The sequence below is a fragment of the Callorhinus ursinus genome, unplaced genomic scaffold, assembly GCF_003265705.2.
Source record: "Callorhinus ursinus isolate GAN/ISIS: 27379988/994484 unplaced genomic scaffold, GSC_fseal_2.0 scaffold1, whole genome shotgun sequence".
Lineage (NCBI taxonomy): Eukaryota > Metazoa > Chordata > Mammalia > Carnivora > Otariidae > Callorhinus > Callorhinus ursinus.
The window spans coordinates 60,270,967-60,291,992 of record NW_027397063.1 but is presented as its reverse complement, the minus strand read 5'-3'; the positions used below and the strand labels follow the sequence as shown (position 1 = coordinate 60,291,992).

The 21,026-nt window shown below is 44.7% G+C and overlaps 1 protein-coding gene across 23 annotated transcripts in view; it reads right to left on the bottom strand.

The window, feature by feature from the left end:
* The window catches only part of KALRN (kalirin RhoGEF kinase), a 647,217-nt gene that overhangs the window by 62,206 nt on the left and 563,985 nt on the right, over nucleotides 1-21,026 (bottom strand). For 14 of the 23 annotated variants that reach the window (XM_073894515.1, XM_073894519.1, XM_073894534.1 and 11 more), the window contains 3 exons: nucleotides 14,687-14,970; nucleotides 13,076-13,180; nucleotides 9,655-9,750 (listed from right to left, as the gene is read on the bottom strand). In XM_073894515.1, coding sequence (XP_073750616.1) covers nucleotides 9,655-9,750; nucleotides 13,076-13,180; nucleotides 14,687-14,970 — 485 coding nt within the window. The remainder of the gene's footprint in view (nucleotides 1-9,654; nucleotides 9,751-13,075; nucleotides 13,181-14,686; nucleotides 14,971-21,026) is intronic. The other 9 variants (XM_073894518.1, XM_073894523.1, XM_073894612.1 and 6 more) reach the window with 3 other exon arrangements.

Genomic DNA, 21,026 nt, shown 5'->3' with positions numbered 1-21,026 from the left:
TCTGGAGGCCCTTGTGTCCCCTCCAGCCTAGCAGCAGCCAACTTGGTAGACCAGTAGCCAAGGCAGTTCTCACCGAACGTCAGTGAAGTGCCAGGAGGCCAGGTACTCCCCTCTCCCTGCAGCAGACTGCCCAGAGCTGCTGCCTTCTCAGGCAATCAGGATGAACTTGCTGTCATGTGCTGCCAATTTCCCGACATCATGAAAACTGTCAAAGTGACTTGTATCTGGGTAAGAGCCACAGAGGTAAAGCTAATCATTGCAATTCTATGCTAATGAAGCAGTTAGAAAAGAAAATCAGTTGTGGGACCATCAAATGCCAATTGATAAGGGAAGGGCAGCGACAGGAGAGCTAGTTGGGTAAACTCGTTTGTTAAATCAGCTACACATTTTTTCCCCAAGAGGCCAATGAAATGCAGACAGGAGGAGGTCAATAGATTTAGCCTTTCCTAAAAATATCTTTGCTAAGGTTATTTACCAAGGGTTTTCTTTCATTTATGAATCCCTTTAATTTCTTTTAGTTAAGGTGCTGCAGCATTGAGAAACAAGGTAAAGGTATTAATACAGTACTCTAGAAAGAGTTAAAGGCAAAGGATTCTAACCCCAAATCTGTTATCACTGGATGATCTTAAGTGAGACAGCTGCAATTATTTCATGCATGCTTCAGTTTTTTTCAATTTTCAAATCAGATCTCTCCTTTCTACAGATTTCTAAGGAATATACTGAGACAATAGTTGTATAATCCCTTGAAAAATTAAAAATATTCTACAATGATGAGCTCTCCCCCCTTGAAGCTGTTAACAAGAAGGATATTAAAAAATGGGGCCAATCTTAGCATTTTTACAGATGTCCTCAAAGAAAGATCACACAGCGACACTTAGCATTTCATTATGGAACATGGCAGAAGCAATGTGAATAAACAGTAAGCCTGGAGATCAAGGTCAAGGTGAGCGACTCTAAAACAAGTATGGGAGTCTAATCCAAACTACCCACACAAGAGGCCTATTTACAACAGTCTCTGTGGCTCAAAGGAAAGGCTTCACTTTGGAAGTCTTTGAAAACATCAGCCTTAAAGCCAAAGTCACAAAGATCAAAAAAGTCTCCAAAAGGGTGGGAGAAACAAAAGGCTTCAGCATGGTGTTAAACAGCCTGCACTTGGAGTATCTGTCTAAATTCTCGTAGCTGCTGTACTTCCAGATAGGACAAATAAAAGGAAAAGTCCAGGGGAATGAAACAAAAAGCAAATGAGGTGTCGGGTCATTCATTATATGAGAACAGATGGTGGATATTAAGACTTAAACCTGAGGGACACCTGGGTGTCTCAGTCAGTTAAGTGTCTGACTCTTGGTTTTGGCTCAGGTCATGATCTTGGGGTTGTGAGATCACACCCCACGTTGGGGGGGGTGGTCCATGCTCAGCAGGGAGTCTGCTTGAGATTTCTCTCTCTCTCTCTCTCTCTGTCCCTCCCCCATTCTCTCTCTAAAATAAATGAATATGGGGTGCCTGGGTGGCTCAGTTGGTTAAGCATCTGCCTTTGGCTCAGGTCATGATCCCAGGGTCCTGGGATCAAGTCCCACATTGGGCTCCATGTTTAGCGGGGAGCCTGCTTCTCCCTCTCCCTCTGCCACTCGCCCTGCTTGTGCTCTCTCTCTCTCAAAAAAATAAATATATCTTTAAATAAATAAATAAAATAAATGAATAAATCTTAAAAAAAAAGACTTAAACCTGAAAAATGTAAAGCTGAGAAGAGATGTCAACCTTCTTTCCCCTACTCTACCCCAAATCAACAAAATGTACCAAGGCCAAGCATGAATTTGTTACCAACAGCAGAAACTAGAATTAAGAAGATAGTGCTTTCAAGTTCGAGAGAGAGAATTTCTTTTAACTTGTCCTGAAGTTATTTTACAGGACAAGTAACAGTGGAAGTTGTTATCCTGAGAAGCAGCATAGGCTAAAAATACGGAAAGGTCAAGGAGAGTTTAGCTAAATTTATAGATTCAGGATCTGTAACCAGTTATTAAGGAAATGAGAGTGTCTGGTGCTGGGGTCTGACAAGCCAGTGGACAGGCAGGCTTTTCAAGACATGTGACCTGTTCCCTGGTGCCATCCCCAGAGACAGGCTCCCAGGCAGATGGACCCAGCTGGTGACTGATCTGATTACATGCCTTTTACTTCCCCTCTTCCTTGTCCCATTGTCCTATTACAGCCTTTGTTCTGCAGCCTGTTGGCTGGCAGGATGCTGACTGCAAGGCCCAGGCAAAGAGGCTTACATCTCTGCCTACAAGGCTCTCCTGTGGAACATCCAGCTTGGCATGTCCACTTTCAACCCTCTAGAATGAAGGACATCTGAGGAGTCCGAAGTGCCACACAGGGAAATATGTTCCATATCTTCCTGCCTATGAGCAAAGCAGCCCAAATTATCTTTGGGGAATGATTCTCTGCAAGGGGGTGAGCAGGGCAGAGGCAGTGAGAGAGGAAGAACAGAGAAATAAAGGGTCTGGCTAAGCTATAGTCTGGGTAATCTGCCTCATAATGGCGTTGGCTATCAATGCTTATAACTCAAATGCCATTCCCTCTGAGGACCTGGCTACCGGAGCTGGAGTGGGGATCCTGAGTCCCAGCCACGGGCAACTAGGGGCGACCTGCCACTGTCCGTGCTGCTCCTGGTGGGAGGCAGGCAGCGGCGGCTGGGTAGATGGGTAGTGGGAGGACTTCTGCCTTGCCCGGGGCTCAGGCCACAATGGTCTCAGCAGGCAAAGGAGAAGGTGCACGAGGAGAGGGCCACAGAAGTTCCTCGCGTTGGTCCAAGGCCAAGGAACAGAAATGCAGATAGGATTCAAAGCAGTAGACTAAGTATAGAGGAAGGCTGTCCCCACATTAAAAATGAACACATTTCCTATCTGCTGGATTGTGGATCACACACCCATAAAATGCCCCTCCTCGGGACTCCTATAAGCACCCTTTACACACCCCTGCACACCAGTCATTACAGTACTGAGACTGACCATCTGTTTGTACTCAAGCGAATATTCATTGAGCATCTACTACCTGCTGAATACTTGCCAAGCACTGCAGAAATGAAGATGAATATGATTTGGCTTCCTACCTGCCCCCCACTCCCACCATAATCTAAGCTATCATGGGTGCTGTTCTAGATGGAAGAGGCACCAAGGAGGATGAAAAAAGGAGCAGGCTGCTCTCTGGGGGAGGAGGGGGTGGAGAGGGGAGGGAAAGGAAGAGGCAATGCTTGAACTGAGTATTGAGAAATAGAGATTTCACTGGGTCCCCTGATGGGAGAGCATTCCAGGCAGGAGCAGCACTCTGAGCAAAGGATCAAGCCTTGAACCTACCCAGGGCAGCCTGGGAAGCTGAAAGTAGCCCACACAGGTAGAATATAGGGTGTAAAAGGGGCGAGGGGTGGGGGGTGGCGGCCAGTGACTATGTATTGTGTGACTTGGGGTGAGTGAGCGCTTGGGAGGGGTGAGACAGACCACCCTGGAGAAGTATGCAGGGACACATCGTAGGGAGCCTCGTGTGCCACATTAAGAAGTAGAGACTTGACTTTCTAAAACCACTGATGAAAGGGTTTGAAGCAGGGAAGTAACATGATTGGATTTAAGTTTTAGGAAGATCAGTCTTAATGTTCCTAAGGGCTTTTCATGACTTGGGAAAATGTCTCCGATATGACAGTAAAGGAAAAAAGGACTTTTCTATACACTCTAATTAACTACATTATTTTTAAAGGGGTCTAGGAGAAAATATATCAATATTTCAGCATGGAATATGTCTAGATGGTGATATTATCAGTGATATAATTTGTGTTTATACCCTTGTCCTTATTCCAGTTTTTCTTGAATGAGCAAATACTGCTTTTATTGGTTAAAAAAAAAAAAAGAACTATTAAAAAGTTTTTTAAAAAGAAGAAAGAAAAGAAAAGAAAATCCATCTGATAGTCATGTAGAGAGATGTCAGACGGCAGTCAGGGAGGAAATGTTGCAACAGTCCAGGCAGGAGAGCATTTTGAGCACTAACCCTAGGGTGTGAGCTCCATTAAGGAAGGTTCTGTGCTCGATCTCAGAGCTGGCACATAGTAGGACTCTAAGAATTTACTGAATGTACTAAATAAGAATTTACTGAATGGGACTCTTGGGGGAGAGGTCAAAGGTCATCTGAAAAAACAACAGATAAGGGTGCTGGTCCAGCACCAGGTACCACACCAACCTCTTAGCTGCCCCACCCTCTTCTAAAAATTTATATAATATTCTCTGGACAAAAAGTACTAGATAAGAATCATTTCCAGGCACATTAAGGGTGGAGATGGGGAAGAAGATAACTGAATAGTAGAAAATGTCATGTTTAGGCAAATGACATTTCAGGTTTGTGACTTTGTGTTAAAAATGTTTTGGTGGAAATCGAAACTTTTCTATTTCAACAAGCTCAGGAACCTTTTCCAGAGAGGGAGGCCAGAGGCACCCAGTGCCTCAAAACATACATTTCCGCCATGGGTGTGATGTGGCCATTATTTCCTACCCTTGTTTCCTCTGGGCTCTTAACTTTGGCTAACTCTACCTTGCCACTGACGAAGCAGGCCAATTCACCTAGAGGAGAGCAAAGCATACATATACACAGAGGCAGGCTTGCCTAGTCGTGTTTTGTGGCCCCACAGGGCTGGACTAGAGAGGTGAATGCTGTCAAAGCAGGAGAACCAGAGGGCAGGATGTCTTGCTGAAGCAGGTAGACACATTCTAGGATGCCAGGCCACCAGGTCGACTGAACAAGAGCCCAATCCCAGCCAGCCCCTACCCCAAAGGTAGAGGATTATCAGTCAAGGGGCCATTGGTACCATCTCAAGCCCAGTGAACTACTGTGACATGCCCCCTGAGGACAAGGGCTCAGACAAGGAGGCGTTCTTTCTAGACGCTTGATCTTTCGTCTCAGGCAGGCTGTGAAATCCTGTGGCTGTCGAGAGACATGCGAGATTTTTCACATGGCCAGGAAGCTCTTGTTCCTCAAACTTGAGGAATAAAACCAAATCACATAGATTGTTAAGCTATCACCCTGCCCTGTTCACTCAACCACTAGTCTACTGGTGACAAATACTGTGTCCCCATGGCCCAGGACGTGTTCATGGAAGAAAGGGATGACCCTGTTCCCTTCCCCTGACATTCACAGCACAGATCACAGATGAAGTGGTTAAGAGCTAACATTTGTAGGACGCTTGCTTATCATTTCACAAAGCACATTCACACCTACTCAATCATCATGGTATCTCTTTTGAGATAAGATTCAGGTGGACAGAATCGTCACTGCCGATAAAGGAGATAAAAGCTCTCTTTTAGTCTACAAGTAGACTAAGTAAGGTGCCCACGGCTACACAATAAGTAGCCAAGGTAGGACTACAACCCAGGTCTCTGATTCCCTACATATCCACTACTGCTACCGCCCATCCTCATGTCTAGGAAAAGCTTTATTAAAAATTGCACAGGGAGGGGCACCTGGCTGGCTCGGTCGGTAAAGCATGTGACTTTTGATCTTGGGGTTGTTAGTTTGAGCCCCACGCTGGGGGTAGAGTTTACTTAAAAAAATAAAAAGAAAAATCATACAGGGAAAGCAGGGAGAGTCCTTATTCCTGGCTTGGAGTTAGAGACAGTATCTTTTTTTATTTTATTTTTTTTATTTTTTAAAGATTTTTATTTATTTATTTGACAGAGAGAGACACAGCGAGAGAGGGAACACAAGCAGGGGGAGGGGCAGAGGGAGCAGCAGGCTTCCTGCCGAGCAGGGAGCCCGATGCGGGGCTCGATCCCAGGACCCTGGGATCATGACCAGAGCTGAAGGCAGCCGCTTAACCGACTGAGCCACCCAGGCGCCCTAGAGACAGTATCTTAATACGAAATGTGGAAAAAATGTGTGAGATCTATTCAGGGCGAGGTGGGTGGGTATCTTCTCTTGGTAAATAAAAGCAGTGATTCAAGACCAAGGCTGGCAGATGAGAACTCAGAAGTGTCTACTAATGTCCAGAGGGACTTGTCAAAGGAGTTCTAGGGGAGCTTCAGGGGTTTTTGTCTGTATTGTAGGTGAGCTGGAGAACACCTACCCTTATTTCCTACCAGCAACTCTGGGGCAGAAGCCTTGGTGCCGTCACAACCACGTGACCATAATGCACCAAGGGCTGCTCTGGGACTCCGAGACACAGGGATCTCCAGGCTTTTGGGTGGAGCAGAATTTGGTGCTATCTCTGGAACAACCAAAAAAGAAAGTAGAAAGAATCCAAGCCCTAGATATAAAAGTCCAAGTATGCTAGATGCTCCTGTAAAATTTCCAGACTCTGTCAATTGGAAAGGAACTTATTACCTCATCTCATACTGAACTGAGATAACTTCCACCCACAGGTCGAGGTTCCACCCTCCAGAGCAACAAAGAGTGAGACCAACCCTTCTTTCCCACAGCAGTCCTCAATGAATTCAAGACAGCTCTTACGAGCCTTCTCTCTGCTAACTTCTCCCCCTATTTAACCCAGTACCTTCAACTTTCCTTCAAATGATATGAGCCACATGGTACGGTTTACCTCCTCTGGGGCCTTTCCACTGAGTTCAAGAACACTTGAGAATGCTGTGTTTGGAACCTGATACATGACTCATGCTACTCATGGCACGTACGGGCTGTAGAACTTTGAGGACAATGGGGCTGTTACTCTCCTTGATTGTACACTGTACTTTCACTAACCTAGCCTATGAACACACACTGGCTATTTTGGCAGCTGTCACACTGTTGTACTTACAGTCAAATAAAAACTCTGGAACTTTCATAGGTACTAGGCTTTACCCTCTTCTCAGCTAAAGAGCTAATGAGGAATAGGAATACAAGCCTCAGAGGTACAAATGCAACTCGGGGTTCTCAAATATGCCTGGGGGAAACCACCACCTGCCGTTGCTTCACTGCTCTCCCACAGTGGGTATGTACTGGGATGGGAGGAAAGAGAAAGCAGAGGGAAGGACAAAGGATCAAATTTTGGTGAGAAGATTCTGAGAAACCAAACTGCTGCTCCCTCATTCCTCTCCGTGACATGGGCTTGGTTTTACTTGTTTGGCCAAAGGAATCTCTATAATTCTGGGTTCACTGCAGATCCTCAAGAAGTAGTTATTGGTGGAAGAAGAAGTTAAAAGTTCTTATTGTGGGAACGTACCACAGAGCAACCACTCATCTGATAGAGGTTTGTTGAGGGCCTGTTACAGGGCTGATCTGCTCCACCAACACCCTCCACTTCCTCTCCTCTGGGAAACTTGCTCTCAGGGGACTTCTCAATATCTGCCCTTACCTGTTTAACACCAGACCCACTGATCACACAACCAGAGGGCTGTGGGGACTCCCAGCAGTGCTCAGGTGAGCAGTAATAGCAGGATAAAGGTAATCCAAAATATAAAAAAATACAGCCTTTTGGAAACAAGTGTCTACTGATGTATGCGTGTAAAAGCCTCCTGTGTACTAATGGAGGAGGGAAAACCATGTCCCAAATGATCAATCGTGGCTGGGTAGGGAAGCTGCACAGATTAAGATAATGAAAAGATTAAGATACTTTATCAAATAACCCAACAGAACTATCTAAGAGCTGCCCCCACAATGTGTGGCTCACACAGTAACTGGCATGGGACTGCAGAGGAAATCTGGCCTGGGTGAGTCAGGGAAGCTCTTCTGGGCAGAGGAGATTCCAGTGGGGCCCTGGAGGACCTACGCTTTAGATAAGCAAAAATAAGAGGGGGAATGTTCGAGAGAAGTAGGGTGGAACAGAAACTCAGAGGGAGGAAATCCAAGTGCACGAGGAAAACAATTTGGTTGGAGCAGAGTTCATCAGCCGGAATAAATAAGTGGTCGTAGGCTGGCTACAAAGCATTAGAATACTGGATAAGTGTGGATTTTATCCATGGAATATTTTATCCAGTCATTTCCAAACTTTGATCATATTCCTCGATCAGTAAACATAATTTTGGTCATACATTGCCAAAACATGTAACTTATTTATAACTTGTATTTCCATGCTACTATATTATCAGTATGTACATAGCAAAATATGCCCCAAATCATTTTTAAATGATGAGATGAAGAGATTCTAAAATCATCTTCCTGCACCTCAGTAAAGTGTCTTGGGTACCTGAAGGCACCCCCACACTAGAGATGACCGCAGAGGCAGGAGGGAGGCAGTGAGCCTTCACTGAGGAGGGAGGCAATAGCAGTGCTCGTGGAAGACCCGCCAGGAGACCGAGGCCTGGGAGGGAGGCTGATTGGGGCAGAGGAACTACTGCAATAGTCCAGGCAAGAGGTCAGGGCTCAGGCTCAGGTGGTGAAAGGGAAAATGTAAAGAAAAAAAACAAAGGATGATTTTTAAGGAAAAACACTGTTAGACAGTATTTGGAGAATGAGGAGAGTGTGGGGGTCAGTGTGGAGAGGAAAGGAGAGCAAGTGAGGAGTGGTTGGAGAGGCAAGCTTTGAAAAGCCAGTGGGGTGCCCAGGAGAGCACTCGACTCCCAGCAGCAAGACAGGGAGGGTGGCAGGAAAACGGACAACCTTTAGACGTGGTTACTAAAAACATCAGGCAAAATATTCTCTCTAACTTAGGAAGGAAAACTTGGAGAAGAATAAAATCATGTGTTAAATTTCATCAGTACTCTCTAAGCTGGGAGATTTGAAGATGGGAGTTACTGTAATCAGAATTATGATCGGGCAGTGTTCCCTGCACGGCATCCAGCATTTTCCTCTAATTCCTGGGCCAAGGGGAGGAGGGTTTAAATGGTGCTGATTAGCAGAACTGCCCAAGAGAGGTCTGGCAGAAGCATAGACAGTTATCCTAATGACAGTTGCGGGAAAAACCAAACAAGCGACACGGATGAGGGTGAAGGGCAAGGAGAATGCTTCAAATTGCCGTCCTATAGAGATATGCGTCAGTGTCAAAACATGCGGCCGAGGAATAGCATTATCCAAAAATGAGCTCTTTCAGCAGCATGGTGCCCCAACGCTGAAGGAGCCAGAGCATAACCCTTCTCTGCAGTGATCTGATCGGTCCCTGAGACAGTCACAAGCTAGGCCAGTTTTCAGGGGCGTAAGTTCAGTTTTCCCCCATGATGGGGATATGTCTCAGCTCCCCTAATCTCTAGTGGTGAGGTATCTACACACTTTTGCCCATTCCCCTTTATAATCAGCAGTCGACTTTTACAAGACTCTGCAAGCTAGAAAATTGTTGAGGGCCCCCGAATAAAATTACCTGGTGCTTTCAAAGATCCAATCCAGGCTCTGTGTCTCAGAAGCCAAGTTAGCTTCAGGGCTAAGCAGACACACACCAGTCACTGTCCAAATGCCGCATCCCTGTGGGTCAGCGGACCGGGCTCACAGGGAGGCTATTTTGTCTTGGATACTTTTTTCCTTTCATCAATGCCACAATCCCAAAAGGGCCTATTAATTGCCTATGCCCATTCTAAAAAAAAAAAAAAAAAAGCTAAAAAGACTTTGGAGCACAAGGTGTTTTGGAAACCATCTTTAGCTAGAAACAATCCTATAGGAGGAATGAGGACAGAGGCAAAGGAGGCCATGGCAGACAGACTCCAGGCCCCGGGAGCCACATGGAGGTGAGACACACACAGAACTGCCTCCAGGACCCCCACTTACCAGCTTGCTTTTGACCAATTGTTCTATTGCACTGACAAGGTCTGCAGCAGAAGGTACTTCAGTGGAAGCCTGCCGGGCTGCTAGCAAAGAGGAGGACTGCAAGACATTGAGCAGCAAAGGAAAAGCAGATTAGCAAGGAATGAGGAATAGCAGTTAGGAAGCAAAACAGCAAGTCCACAGCTCTAGACAGGCAAGGGAAGCAAAGCTTTATGTTTAGAGGCAAGAGATCAAAGAGGGAGATAGGACAGGGTGTGGGACAGGCCTGCCTGACCCCTTGTCAGGAATTCTGGCCAGCAGCAAAGCAGGGATGGGACTAGGCTCTCCTTAGGCAGGCCTCCGGAGGAGCTGAGGGCAGGGTTTGCTGCGTTCCCGGGAGGCCAATAGGTAAGGGCTGCACCCACTGTCAGCAAGAGGGGAGAGGGACAGACAGAACTCTGGCCACGACAGGGCTGCTCATTGCTGTTCCAGGGTATGAAAGGAATCCATAAACCTAGCCTCAAATGTGTCCAAAGGAGAGAAATTGTCTTCGCTTTACTTAAATACAGATTTTAAATATAGGTCTTCAATGTGTATCAAGCAAAAATTCTAGGGCAGAGCACTTAAAGACCAGGAAGCTAGAAACCCCCTGCCCACTCACATGTGTGTAAACACACACACACACACACACACACACACACCACACATACACACACATCTCCACAAACATAGCTGTTTGTCCTAAAGCCCCTGAACTGAAACACCTGGATGTAATAAATGGTTTTAGCAAGGAGTTGTGTATTTCATGTTGGAGTCACCAGAGACTATCCTATTCACAGTGAAAGGAGGCTCAAGCCAAGGGCCTGCCCCCCATCCACTTGTATCGGCAAGAAGGACTGACTAGTTCATGTGGCTGTTTGGTCGATGGTTTGGGGAATCCTACTCATGGAGGGATGGTGGTTTTTATCTTCCTTCTCCTACTTGAGAAGAAATTGGGAGAGAAATGGTTCACTGCACGCACATATGAGCTTTCCCTCCTGGCACAGCCAAGCAGAGGGCAACTGTGCTCCCAGGGCCCAGGGCACATGCTCTTTTGGTCTTTGACACTAATCACCGCAGGGATAAAAAGCTAAATGTCCTGGTCATGCTCTGTCTTCAAGTTTGTCCCTTACGTTAGGGGGAAGAGTTTCAAAAAGAAGCTACTTTTCTAATTTAAGAGTTACTTTAGGTCTTTGCTTCTGAGATGGGGTAAAACAAAGTCAAATGATAATTAAGAGAGATATAACAACACTCTTTTTTCTCTTCTGGGGAATGTAGGAAAGGAGCTTAAGTCTGTTTGGAAATCCAAGCTATCAACTTTTTGATTTAGTAATCCCACCCCTGGGAACTTATCCCAAGGACAGAAGTCCAAAGAACAAATGCTGTATGTACAAAGCGATCTGCAGCCGTGTTATCTAGAGTAGCAAAAACTGGAAACAACCCAGGATATCCCAAAACAGACTGGTCAAGCAAATTATGATACATCAAATAAGGGAAATACTCCCCAGCTATTAAAATTGTAGTTATGAAGATAAAATTAATAAGATTTAAAAAATTAAATAAAACATTGAGCATATCAAGTGCATATTACAATTATAAAAATAAAACATACATGCATATGAACAAACAGTAGAAGGGAACATGGAGAATCAAGGAGGTTGTATAACATTACAGTAGGTAGACTAAAAACTTCCTTATAGACTGTTGTAAAAACTTATTTTAATAAGTTCAACTCCAATTGCTAGAAGTTCTGAGGCTCCCCAAATATTTCAGAAAAACAAATGCACAGAAATCAAACAGGCAGGGCTGAGGAGGGTGAATGTGTCTAAAAAGGGACCGTTGCCATCTGTCCCCTTTCTGGCTAACAAAAAGCCACACAAATGTCTGGGGTGAGTCCGCCTTTTCAGTTACAAATTATCCAGAAACAGCATAACATCCTCTTCCCCAAAACAAGCTGTGTTTGAGGGAATTCGAGGGGGAAGGTTCATGACCTTTACTTTTCGGATGCCGGCTGGCACCTCCGTGCGGAGGGCCGCGTGGGAGGGCCGATACTGTGACAGGAGCGTCCTCCGCCCCACACATGCTGTCACTGTTCGTAGAACATTTTACAAGGCTAGGCCTCTGGGAACACCGCAGACTGGCTCCAGTGCTGACCTCAATGTGGAGTGCGGGCACTTCTGCTCCTGGGAACCCAGGATGGACATCGTACCGTGCTTCCTGCTACTTGCCCTTCCAACAGTTAAGAGTCAGGGCCACCACTATCACCGTCACAGAGGGGGCATCTTCATCATCATCTCTCCCTCTCGTGTGGCACCCTGGGAGACCCCAACTAACGTCTGTGGGCTCATGATCCAAATACAAAGCAGAGGGAATGCACACAAGGACGGGGATGTCACCAGACATGCTGAAGCATCTGCAAGCAGGACTTTCTGAACTGTATCCCCGGGGGGTGGTATGAAGATGTGTTCCCCGCCTCTGCTGGCCCCACGGCCTCAGAGGGGGCCGTGCCACGGCAAGGCGGTGCAGCATGGAACACAGGGAGACCCCGGAGGGACGGCTAAGCCACCACCACCACTACAAACCACTCTGAAAAGAAAATGTAAAGGACAGTTAAAACCTGCAGAGTCCAAGGGGACAGCAACACGAAGAGAAGGCAGGAAAAACACAGAGGTGAAAGCAGGGTTTGCTAGGAAAATGAGCGACAGAGCGTGCAGTTCAAGCAGCCCTGAGCCTCGGCCGGTACCAGGCCACACATCCAAGCTGACCTCTAGAGCAAACAGGGTGATCGCTTGGCGATTCAAGGCCACGTACACATCTATGCTTCAGGCCCCGGTGAGCCTCTGAGTGCTCACGAGGCAGGGATTTTTGCAAGACCAAGCACGTGGCAACCTGCACTTAGGTCTTCCCACCTTTGTCAGCAACTCCCCCTTAGCAGTGTCTCCATCCCTCCTGTGGTGATTGCAGAATTTGGGCTTGACCGGAAGCTACTGTTACTTGGATTTTAGAGTTCAGTATAGGGAAAACAATCAGCTAAAACACAGTTCAGAAGTCAGGTACAACAAAGTGATCTCAGCCTGGAACGGCCTCAGACTCCTTTTGAGACAAATAGTTCCTTTTAGGATCTGCAGCTTCCAAAGACAGAGTCATTATCCTTCATCAACAGGACAAGACACCAGACAGATTCCCACTCTGGGACTTCTGCAGGCGTCCCTACACTGCCCAGATTGAAGTCAGACCTCCAGGGCGGGGGGAGGGGACACCTACCAAATATAGATGGAATCTGCATCACTACGGATTCAGGGAGATAACAAGGGAGAGACAGTATTACTACCCTCATCACACACACAAGACAAAATCACATGTGTTATACATTGTTCTTTCAAGTGAGAAAGTAAAGAAGTCCTACCATCTCGTCCTGTGTAGGGTCATTGTCAAAGATCTTCATAGGAGGAGGGAGGGGGGTGTGTGACTCTTCATCTGGCTCATCTTCGCCCCAACCTTTCTTGTTCTTCTAGAACAAATGAGCAGCATTAGTCATTCAGTCCTATATTTCATACAGTTAAAGATACCAATGGGTCAGGACTTAGAATTTTTTTTAAAAAGCAACATATAAGATACCCTCCTTCCTCAACATATCCTTATTTTTTCAGCCTCACCGTCCTCCTCTGTGGAATGGGTGCACCTTTTTATCTCAAATGACAGTGAGGTTCAAATGGGGACACACACACACACACACACACACACACACACACACACACACGAGAAACATTTACCTCGTTAATCAGTCAGGAAAAGAAAAAGCTGAGAGTGGTCAGAGAAAACCTAACTTTTTAAAAAAATGGTTCTTTATTTATTACATGCCTTCAGTTTTACTTTCATGGATAAGCTGCTGTGTCCATGAAATTCTTTTTTTTTAAAGATTTTATTTATTTATTCATGACAGACAGGGAGAGAGAGAGAGAGGCAGAGGCAGAGAGAAGCAGGCTCCCCGCCGAGCAGGGAGCCCAATGCAGGACTCGATCCCAGGACCCGGGGATCATGACCAGAACCGAAAGCAGACGCTTAACCATCTGAGCCATCCAGGCACCTGAGAAAACCTAACTTTTTAAGCTTTTGAAGGACTATTAAGCCACAATCTGAGTATCACCAGGCTCTACTGTCATTCTCAGAGGGAGAAATGGCAGATAGCATAAAATTACAGAGTCTGATTACATAGCAGGAAGAATCACTTAGCCACATCAGCAAATAGAGCAGGTTAATTGGCCAGAAAAAAAACAGCTCTCATTCCCCCAACTAAAACACACCCACTGTATTTTGATTACAGAATCTCAGCTTTCAAAGGGACTTCAGAGGTCACCCAGTCTGACCTCTCAGCTAATACAGGGATCTCTCCGACTGCTATGTGAGTTCATATGGCGTCCCGGCCCCTTTTAGCACGGGTGTCTATTCGCTTTCATGGCAGCTCACTCATCACTAGCTGACCTCCATTAAAGTTCCTCTTTGAGCTGCAATCTTGCCTTCTGTAAACCTTCACCTGTTAGTCATAATTCTCTCCTCTGGAGCAACCTGGAGTTGTCTACTCCCCATTTATATGTGGCACTGGTCTAGATACTTGAAAACAGCTAGTCTCCCAACATGGGCTTCTCCTTCCAAGGGAAACGGTCTACCTTCTTTTATTCTCAACTAGCAGGTTTTGATGTAATCCTTAGTAGAAGCAGGGGATTAGGTGACCAAATGGCTCCCCTCAGGCCCAGGCCCCTGTCTCCAAATCTAGCAAAATGTTGTCTATCTGCTGGAAATTCTAGGTGCTAGTCAGTCTCCGAATTGATCACACATCAGACTGGTAAGGTCTTGTTAGTACAAAAACTCAGATCACTTGGGCTCAAGAACACAAGCTACTGGGGACTAGAGACTGGCAGGTTTACAGAACCCAGGGAAAGAGGCCTCACAAAACTCCAGGAAGGATGTAGGTCAGAAGGCCCCTCCTGATGGAGGCTCCAGGGCCACATGTAATTACCTCATCGGCACTGTCTCCCTGAGGGGTCGTCTCATCCCCAGGCTTGGGAGATCCCAGGTCGAAGCTCTTCCGGCCATCTCGTACTTTCTTCTGCTTCTTGATGTTTCCATCTGCTTTTCCACTGTTGAGCCGGCGCACGGGACTGGTCAGCCACTTCTTAAGGGTGTTGGTGGAACGCTTGGGCCCAGGGGAGCTGTGGATGGAGTTCAGGGAGGGCTGAGACTGCAGGTTGGCCACTGACTCAGACTTGCCTCCGTTTTCACTTGAGGAATGAGAGTATGCATCTGAGGAGAAAGAACAGACCGACACAGCCAATGTCAGAGGCAGTTAAGGGGCGGCGGGGGGGGGGGGAGTGCGGCTGGGAGTAAGACAGTTCTATCCTCAGGAAGCTGGAACACAAGGCAGAATGTCAAGGCCAGTTGCAGACCCTGGTCAAGGCAGCCCTCTCTAGAGGTTAACAGCTGACCCTCACTCAATTTTTAATGTGCAAGGCACTGCTCTGGGAGCCGTGGATATCGGAGTGAACAGAAGACAAAGACTCCTACCTTCATGGAAAAAAATCAAGATCCTAAGCAAGAATTACCAACCAGTAACAATGTCATGGGGCATCTATTAGGTTGTATATTTTATTTTATTTATTTTTTTATTGTTATGTTAATCACCATACATTACATCATTAGTTTTTGATGTAGTGTTCCATGATTCCTTGTTTGTGCATAACACCCAGTGCTCCACGCAGAACGTGCCCTCTTTAATACCCATCACCAGGCTAACCCATCCCCCACCCCCTCCCCTCTAGAACCCTCAGTTTGTTTCTCAGAGTCCATCGTCTCTCATGGTTCGTCTCCCCCTCCGACTTACTCCCCTTCATTCTTCCCCTCCTGCTATCTTCTTCTTTTTCTTTTTTCTTAACATATGTTGCATTGTTTGTTTCAGAAGTACAGATCTGTGATTCAACAGTCTTGCACAATTCACAGTGCTCACCATAGTACATACCCTCCCCAGTGTCTATCACCCAGCCACCCTATCCCTCCTACCCCAGGTTGTATATTTTAAAGACATTTAAGACCTAGGTTTTATTTTCAAAGACCCCTTATCTAGCTACACAAACACATCCAAACACACACAGACGCAAAGAAAGAGAAGAGTGAAAGATCAAGACAGAGCATGCAAAACAATGCCAAATTCACAGAGAATGTGATTAACTGCCACGGGGCGGGCATGGACTCTAGGCGATAAGCTAGCAGAGTTCAGAGGAAGGTCAGATCAGTGTAGGCGGGACTGGTCTGAAAGAGTTTAATGGAAGAGATGTGTCTGAGTAGAAGAGAAGGGGAGAAGGAACTACACAAGGAGAGACAGCAGGACCCAAAGCATGAATATTGAAAAATAAGTTAACACAGCCCATAAGGAGATCCTCTGCATGAAGTAAAGTTTTGATGGAGAAAGAGAAACTGGATAGAAAGATTAGTGAGGACATTTAGTAATAAACTAGAAGTGTCTGACCTTTATTGTGAGACTATCCTGGGAAATGACACAATAAAAGGGTTTTTTTTTTTGTTGTTGTTGTTGTTAATTAATCTGGTCACTATATACAGCCTAGCCCTGGGAAGGAGGGGTCAGAACCAGAAGGCCACACTAGGGTGGCACACTGGGGTACAGAGGAACGAATGTGAGGCATTCCAAAGCAAGAAGCGTCTGGATGATAAATCAAAGGTGAGTTACCTCTCTGTATCTGCTACTTCTCATTACCAAAATGGTCTTGGGAGAATTCCTTGACCCCTCATGGGTCCGCTGCCCCTGTGCCAGTTTGCATACTGATATTTAAACCAAACACATGACTAGGTATTGAAATAAATTACTGAAGTGGTTTTTCATACCTATTCCTCTCAAAGACTGAATCACCTTTTCCTATAATGACTGCATCCTCGGCCTGGCCTTGAGGACAAACCTGGATTTAGAGGCCCTCTGGCCTAGACATAGCCAGTAGAGAATAAACAAAATCCCAAAGGCAGGTGAATGAACACTTTTGCCAACAAAGAGCTGTCTCCAGCTTCTACAACTGGCAGATCTTGAGGGCCCCAAGTTCAGGCTCTTGACCCTGTGGGGACTGACTTTGACGCTGCTAGAGTTTTGTGTGTACCTTGGAAAACAAGACCTCAATGTTTGCACCTAGAAGCCCAAACACTGAGGTCCTAAAGTCCCCTGGTAAAAAGGATAATTTACAGGGTTGCTCTGCTCAGGGAATATTTGGGGATCCACTGACTTGGTTGGCATCCCTTTAAGGACAACACTATAATCTTATCTCAGGGAATTCCTTGCTGGCTGTGGTCCTGGGTATGTTGACATTATTTCTGAAGTGTTTGGTGTGGGTCAAACTCCTGTTCTCAGAAGCCTGGGTGATCAACATCTCCCCACACTGGTAGTAGAACCAGGGCTTTTCTCTTATCTTTCTGCTGATAAGCTGCAAAAGCTTTTCATTCACCAGACCCCTGGGATACCACATGGCTCTATAAAACCAAGCCTTCAAAACTTAATCAGCACATACTGTGTCAGCAGAACTAGAGGCCCAACCACATTAACTGTGCCCTGGTCCAAATTCTCTGTTCCATCACAAAACATAGCCTGATTTCGAGATTCACAAATGCAAATCTTGACTGTCCTTCCCTGTTGTCATATGGTTCTGCTTTGGGGCATTCTGTATAAATGAATGCCAAGAGTGCAAATTACAAAGTACAAATTAAAAATCAAGCATGTTCTCACTTTTGTTGTTTCAAGTTTATTCTGTGTAAACAATTAGGGCCATTCAATCGCAGCCCACATAAAAGAGAATTCAAGTGTTGGAAACAATCTATAATTCATCTAATTAGGGTCCCAAATTCAGACAAAACCATTTCTGAATCACTTTGTTGTTTTTTATTTGTGTTTTTATTTTCCGGTTTTGATATAATTGACATATAACACTGTATTAGTTCAAGGTGTACAACATGATTTGATATTTGTATATATTGTGAAATGATCACTGCAATAAGTTTAGTTAACATTCATTACCTCACATAGTTACAATCTTTATTCTTGAGATGAGAAATTTACTAAATTACTTTGAATGCATGCTTTTAGAGAATGTGGCACCATTTAGTTTAGAAAATTTGTAGTTTATTACTGCTTTGAAGAATACTTGGCATGCTATGCTCATCCCATTTTTGGAGGATGACTGCAATTAGCTGTTTGAGATTTTATTATAGTACCTTTCCAGGCATAAAAGTTAAGTGACTGATTTGTAACAACTGCAACAATAAGACTGCTCTCAAACCTTTCCAAGCTGAGGCAGAAGCTATTTATTATGATTCTTGTCATAGGAAATAGAAGATCAGTATTTCAGGAAACCAAGGATCATAGTTGGTGAATGGCAGGGAGGCAAGAATTAAACTCAGATCTTACTCCTTACTCTTAAAATTTTTATTTATTTTAGAGAGAGAGAGAATAAATGGGTGGGGGGAAGGGCAGGGGCAAAGGGAGAGGGAGAAGCAGACTCCCTGCTGACCAGGGAGCCTGACGTAGGGATCGATCCCAGGACCCTGAGATCACCACTTGGGCCGAAGGCAGATGCTTAACTGACTGAGCCACTCAGGTGCCCCATCCACTGCACATATATTAATCTTATTCCTACATCTGCATTTATTCCATGTATTGCTTTAGCCTCTATGATTATTGTAAAAGGAGCATCAAACTGCCAGTCTATTTAACATTTCAAATATATGTTTATATATAATGTATATCAGTTATAAAATTTCAATGTTGAAAACAGTCTCAGTCTAATTTTAAGGACAAGGCAATGAAGGTTTAAATATGAGAAATCCATTGTTACAAATGAGTTAGTCACAAAGCCAGGACCAGAATCCAGGCATCTCTACATCTGCCCCAGGGCTCTGAACTAACGTTTCCTCTATAGTCCTGAGGCACAGAAGCTGCACATACAGCTAATATCTGGTTTTAAGTCACTGGGAAGACAAATGTGTCCCTGGGCATTGTAGGTAATCAAGCTCCCCAGATGTTCCAGTATGTTCAACTTGCTTTCTGGATCAGAAAAAATCATATTCTGAGGCTGGTTTTACTAGGAGATACTTTTTTTTTTTTTTAAAGATTTTATTTATTTATTCATGAGAGACAGGGAGAGAGAGAGAGAGAAGCAGAGGGAGAAGCAGGCTCCCAAGGAGCAGGGAGCCCGATGCGGGACTCGATCCCAGGACCCCAGGATCATGACCTGAGCCGAAGGCAGACGCTTAACCATCTGAGCCACCCAGGCGCCCCACTAGGAGATACTTTTAAGATAGAGAAAAATGTAGAAAAAATCTAACAAACCAGGTACCCACCCCTCTAGATATGATAAATGTAAACTTTTTTTTGCCAATATTTGCTTCAGCTTTTAAAAAAATATAAAAGATTATATATACAGTTGAAGCTTTACATTTTTTTCTTTTTTTTAAGATTTTATTTATTTATTTGAGAGAGAGAGAATGAGAGAGAGAGAGCACGAGAGAGAAGAGGGTCAGAGGGAGAAGCAGACTCCCTGCTGAGCAGGGAGCCCGATGTGGGACTCGATCCCGGGACTCCAGGATCATGACCTGAGCCGAAGGCAGTCGCTTAACCAACTGAGCCACCCACGCGCCCCTTTAAATTTTTTTTCACCCTTTCACAATCCTATCCACCATTTTCCCTTTCCAGAGTTAAATTCTCTTCTGAAGCTGGTGTGCATCTTTCCCATCCATATTGTTAGCCATTTACTTTGTATGGAAATATAGTATTATTTTGTGTTTTTAAAATTTTACATAATTATCATAATATAGGTATCATTTTGCAACATGCTCATTAATTCAAAATTATCTGAGATTTATCCATGTTCAGTCATGTAGATCTAGTTCATTTTAATTGTTGAATAATATTCTTTCATAGGACATATCATAATGTTTGTAACACATTTTCCTAAGGATGGATATTTAGGTTGTTACACACACACACACACACACACACACACACACACACACACACACTTATTTGAAGCAGTCCTGTACAGGTCTCTGTTTATTTGTGAGAATTCCTCTAGGGCAGTGTTTCCCAAACTATCTGTGGTCAGGGAGTCAAAGACCCGTTTTTCTTATTTCCAATCTGTTTCAGATCAATACTTTTATAAAATACAAAGTCACACTCTTAGATGTGGTGGAAGTATCAAATTGCTATAAAAGCTTCTAAATACTTATTCTCACTTTCTGTACCTATATCTCCCTGTGAACTGGAAATAAATGGCTGACAAATCTTTACAACGTGCAGATCACACACCGAGGAGAACACACACTGCTCTAAACTCTTAAAGAAGCATCCAGAGCACATATCTCAAGGTAGACCTGCTGGGCTTTACAGAAGACACCTTGCCACCTTCACTAGTTACTGCCAGATTGCACTCTGATTTACTCCCACCAACTGTGTACACAACTTCTTTCATCTTGTGTAATGATCAACGAAATGAAAAAGCAATCTACCAAATGGGAGAAAATTTGCAAATCATGTATCGGATAGGGGATTAATATCCAACATATATAAAGAACTCATACAACTCAATAGCAGACAAACAACCTGATTAAATAAATGGGCAGAGGATCTGAATAGACCTTTTTCCAGACAGATTGGTCAACAGGTACATGAAAAGATGCTCAAAATCACGAATCATCAGGGAAATGCAAATTAAAACCACAATGAGATATCATCTCGCATCTGTTACAATGGCTAGTCTCAAAAAGATAAGAGATAATAAGTGTTGGTGAGGATGTGGAGAAAAGGAAACCCTTGTGCACCTGGGTTGGTGGGGATGCAAACTGGTGCAGCTACCATGGAAAACAGGATGGAAGTTCCTCAAAAAATTAAAAACAGAACCATCCTATGATTTAGCAATTTCACTTCTGGGTATTCATCTGAAAGAAATGAAAACACTTGACGGGGTGCCTGGGTGGCTCAGTCAGTTAAGTATCTGTCTTTGGCTCAGGTCGCGATCCCAGTGTCCTGGGATCAAGTCCCGCATCGGGCTCCCTGTGCAGTGGGGAGCCTGCTTCTCCCTCTCTCTCTGCTGTTCCCCCTGCTTGTGTGCATGCACATGCTCTCTCTCTCTCTCTCTCTCTCTGTCAAATAAATAAATAAAATCTTAAAAAAAAATGAAAACACTTGAAAAGATATATGGACCCCTGTATTAATTGCAGCATTATTTATAATGCCCAAGACAGAGGTGACTTGATAAATGGATATGGAAATGTGGTACATGTGTACACTGGAATATTATTTAGCCACAAAAAAG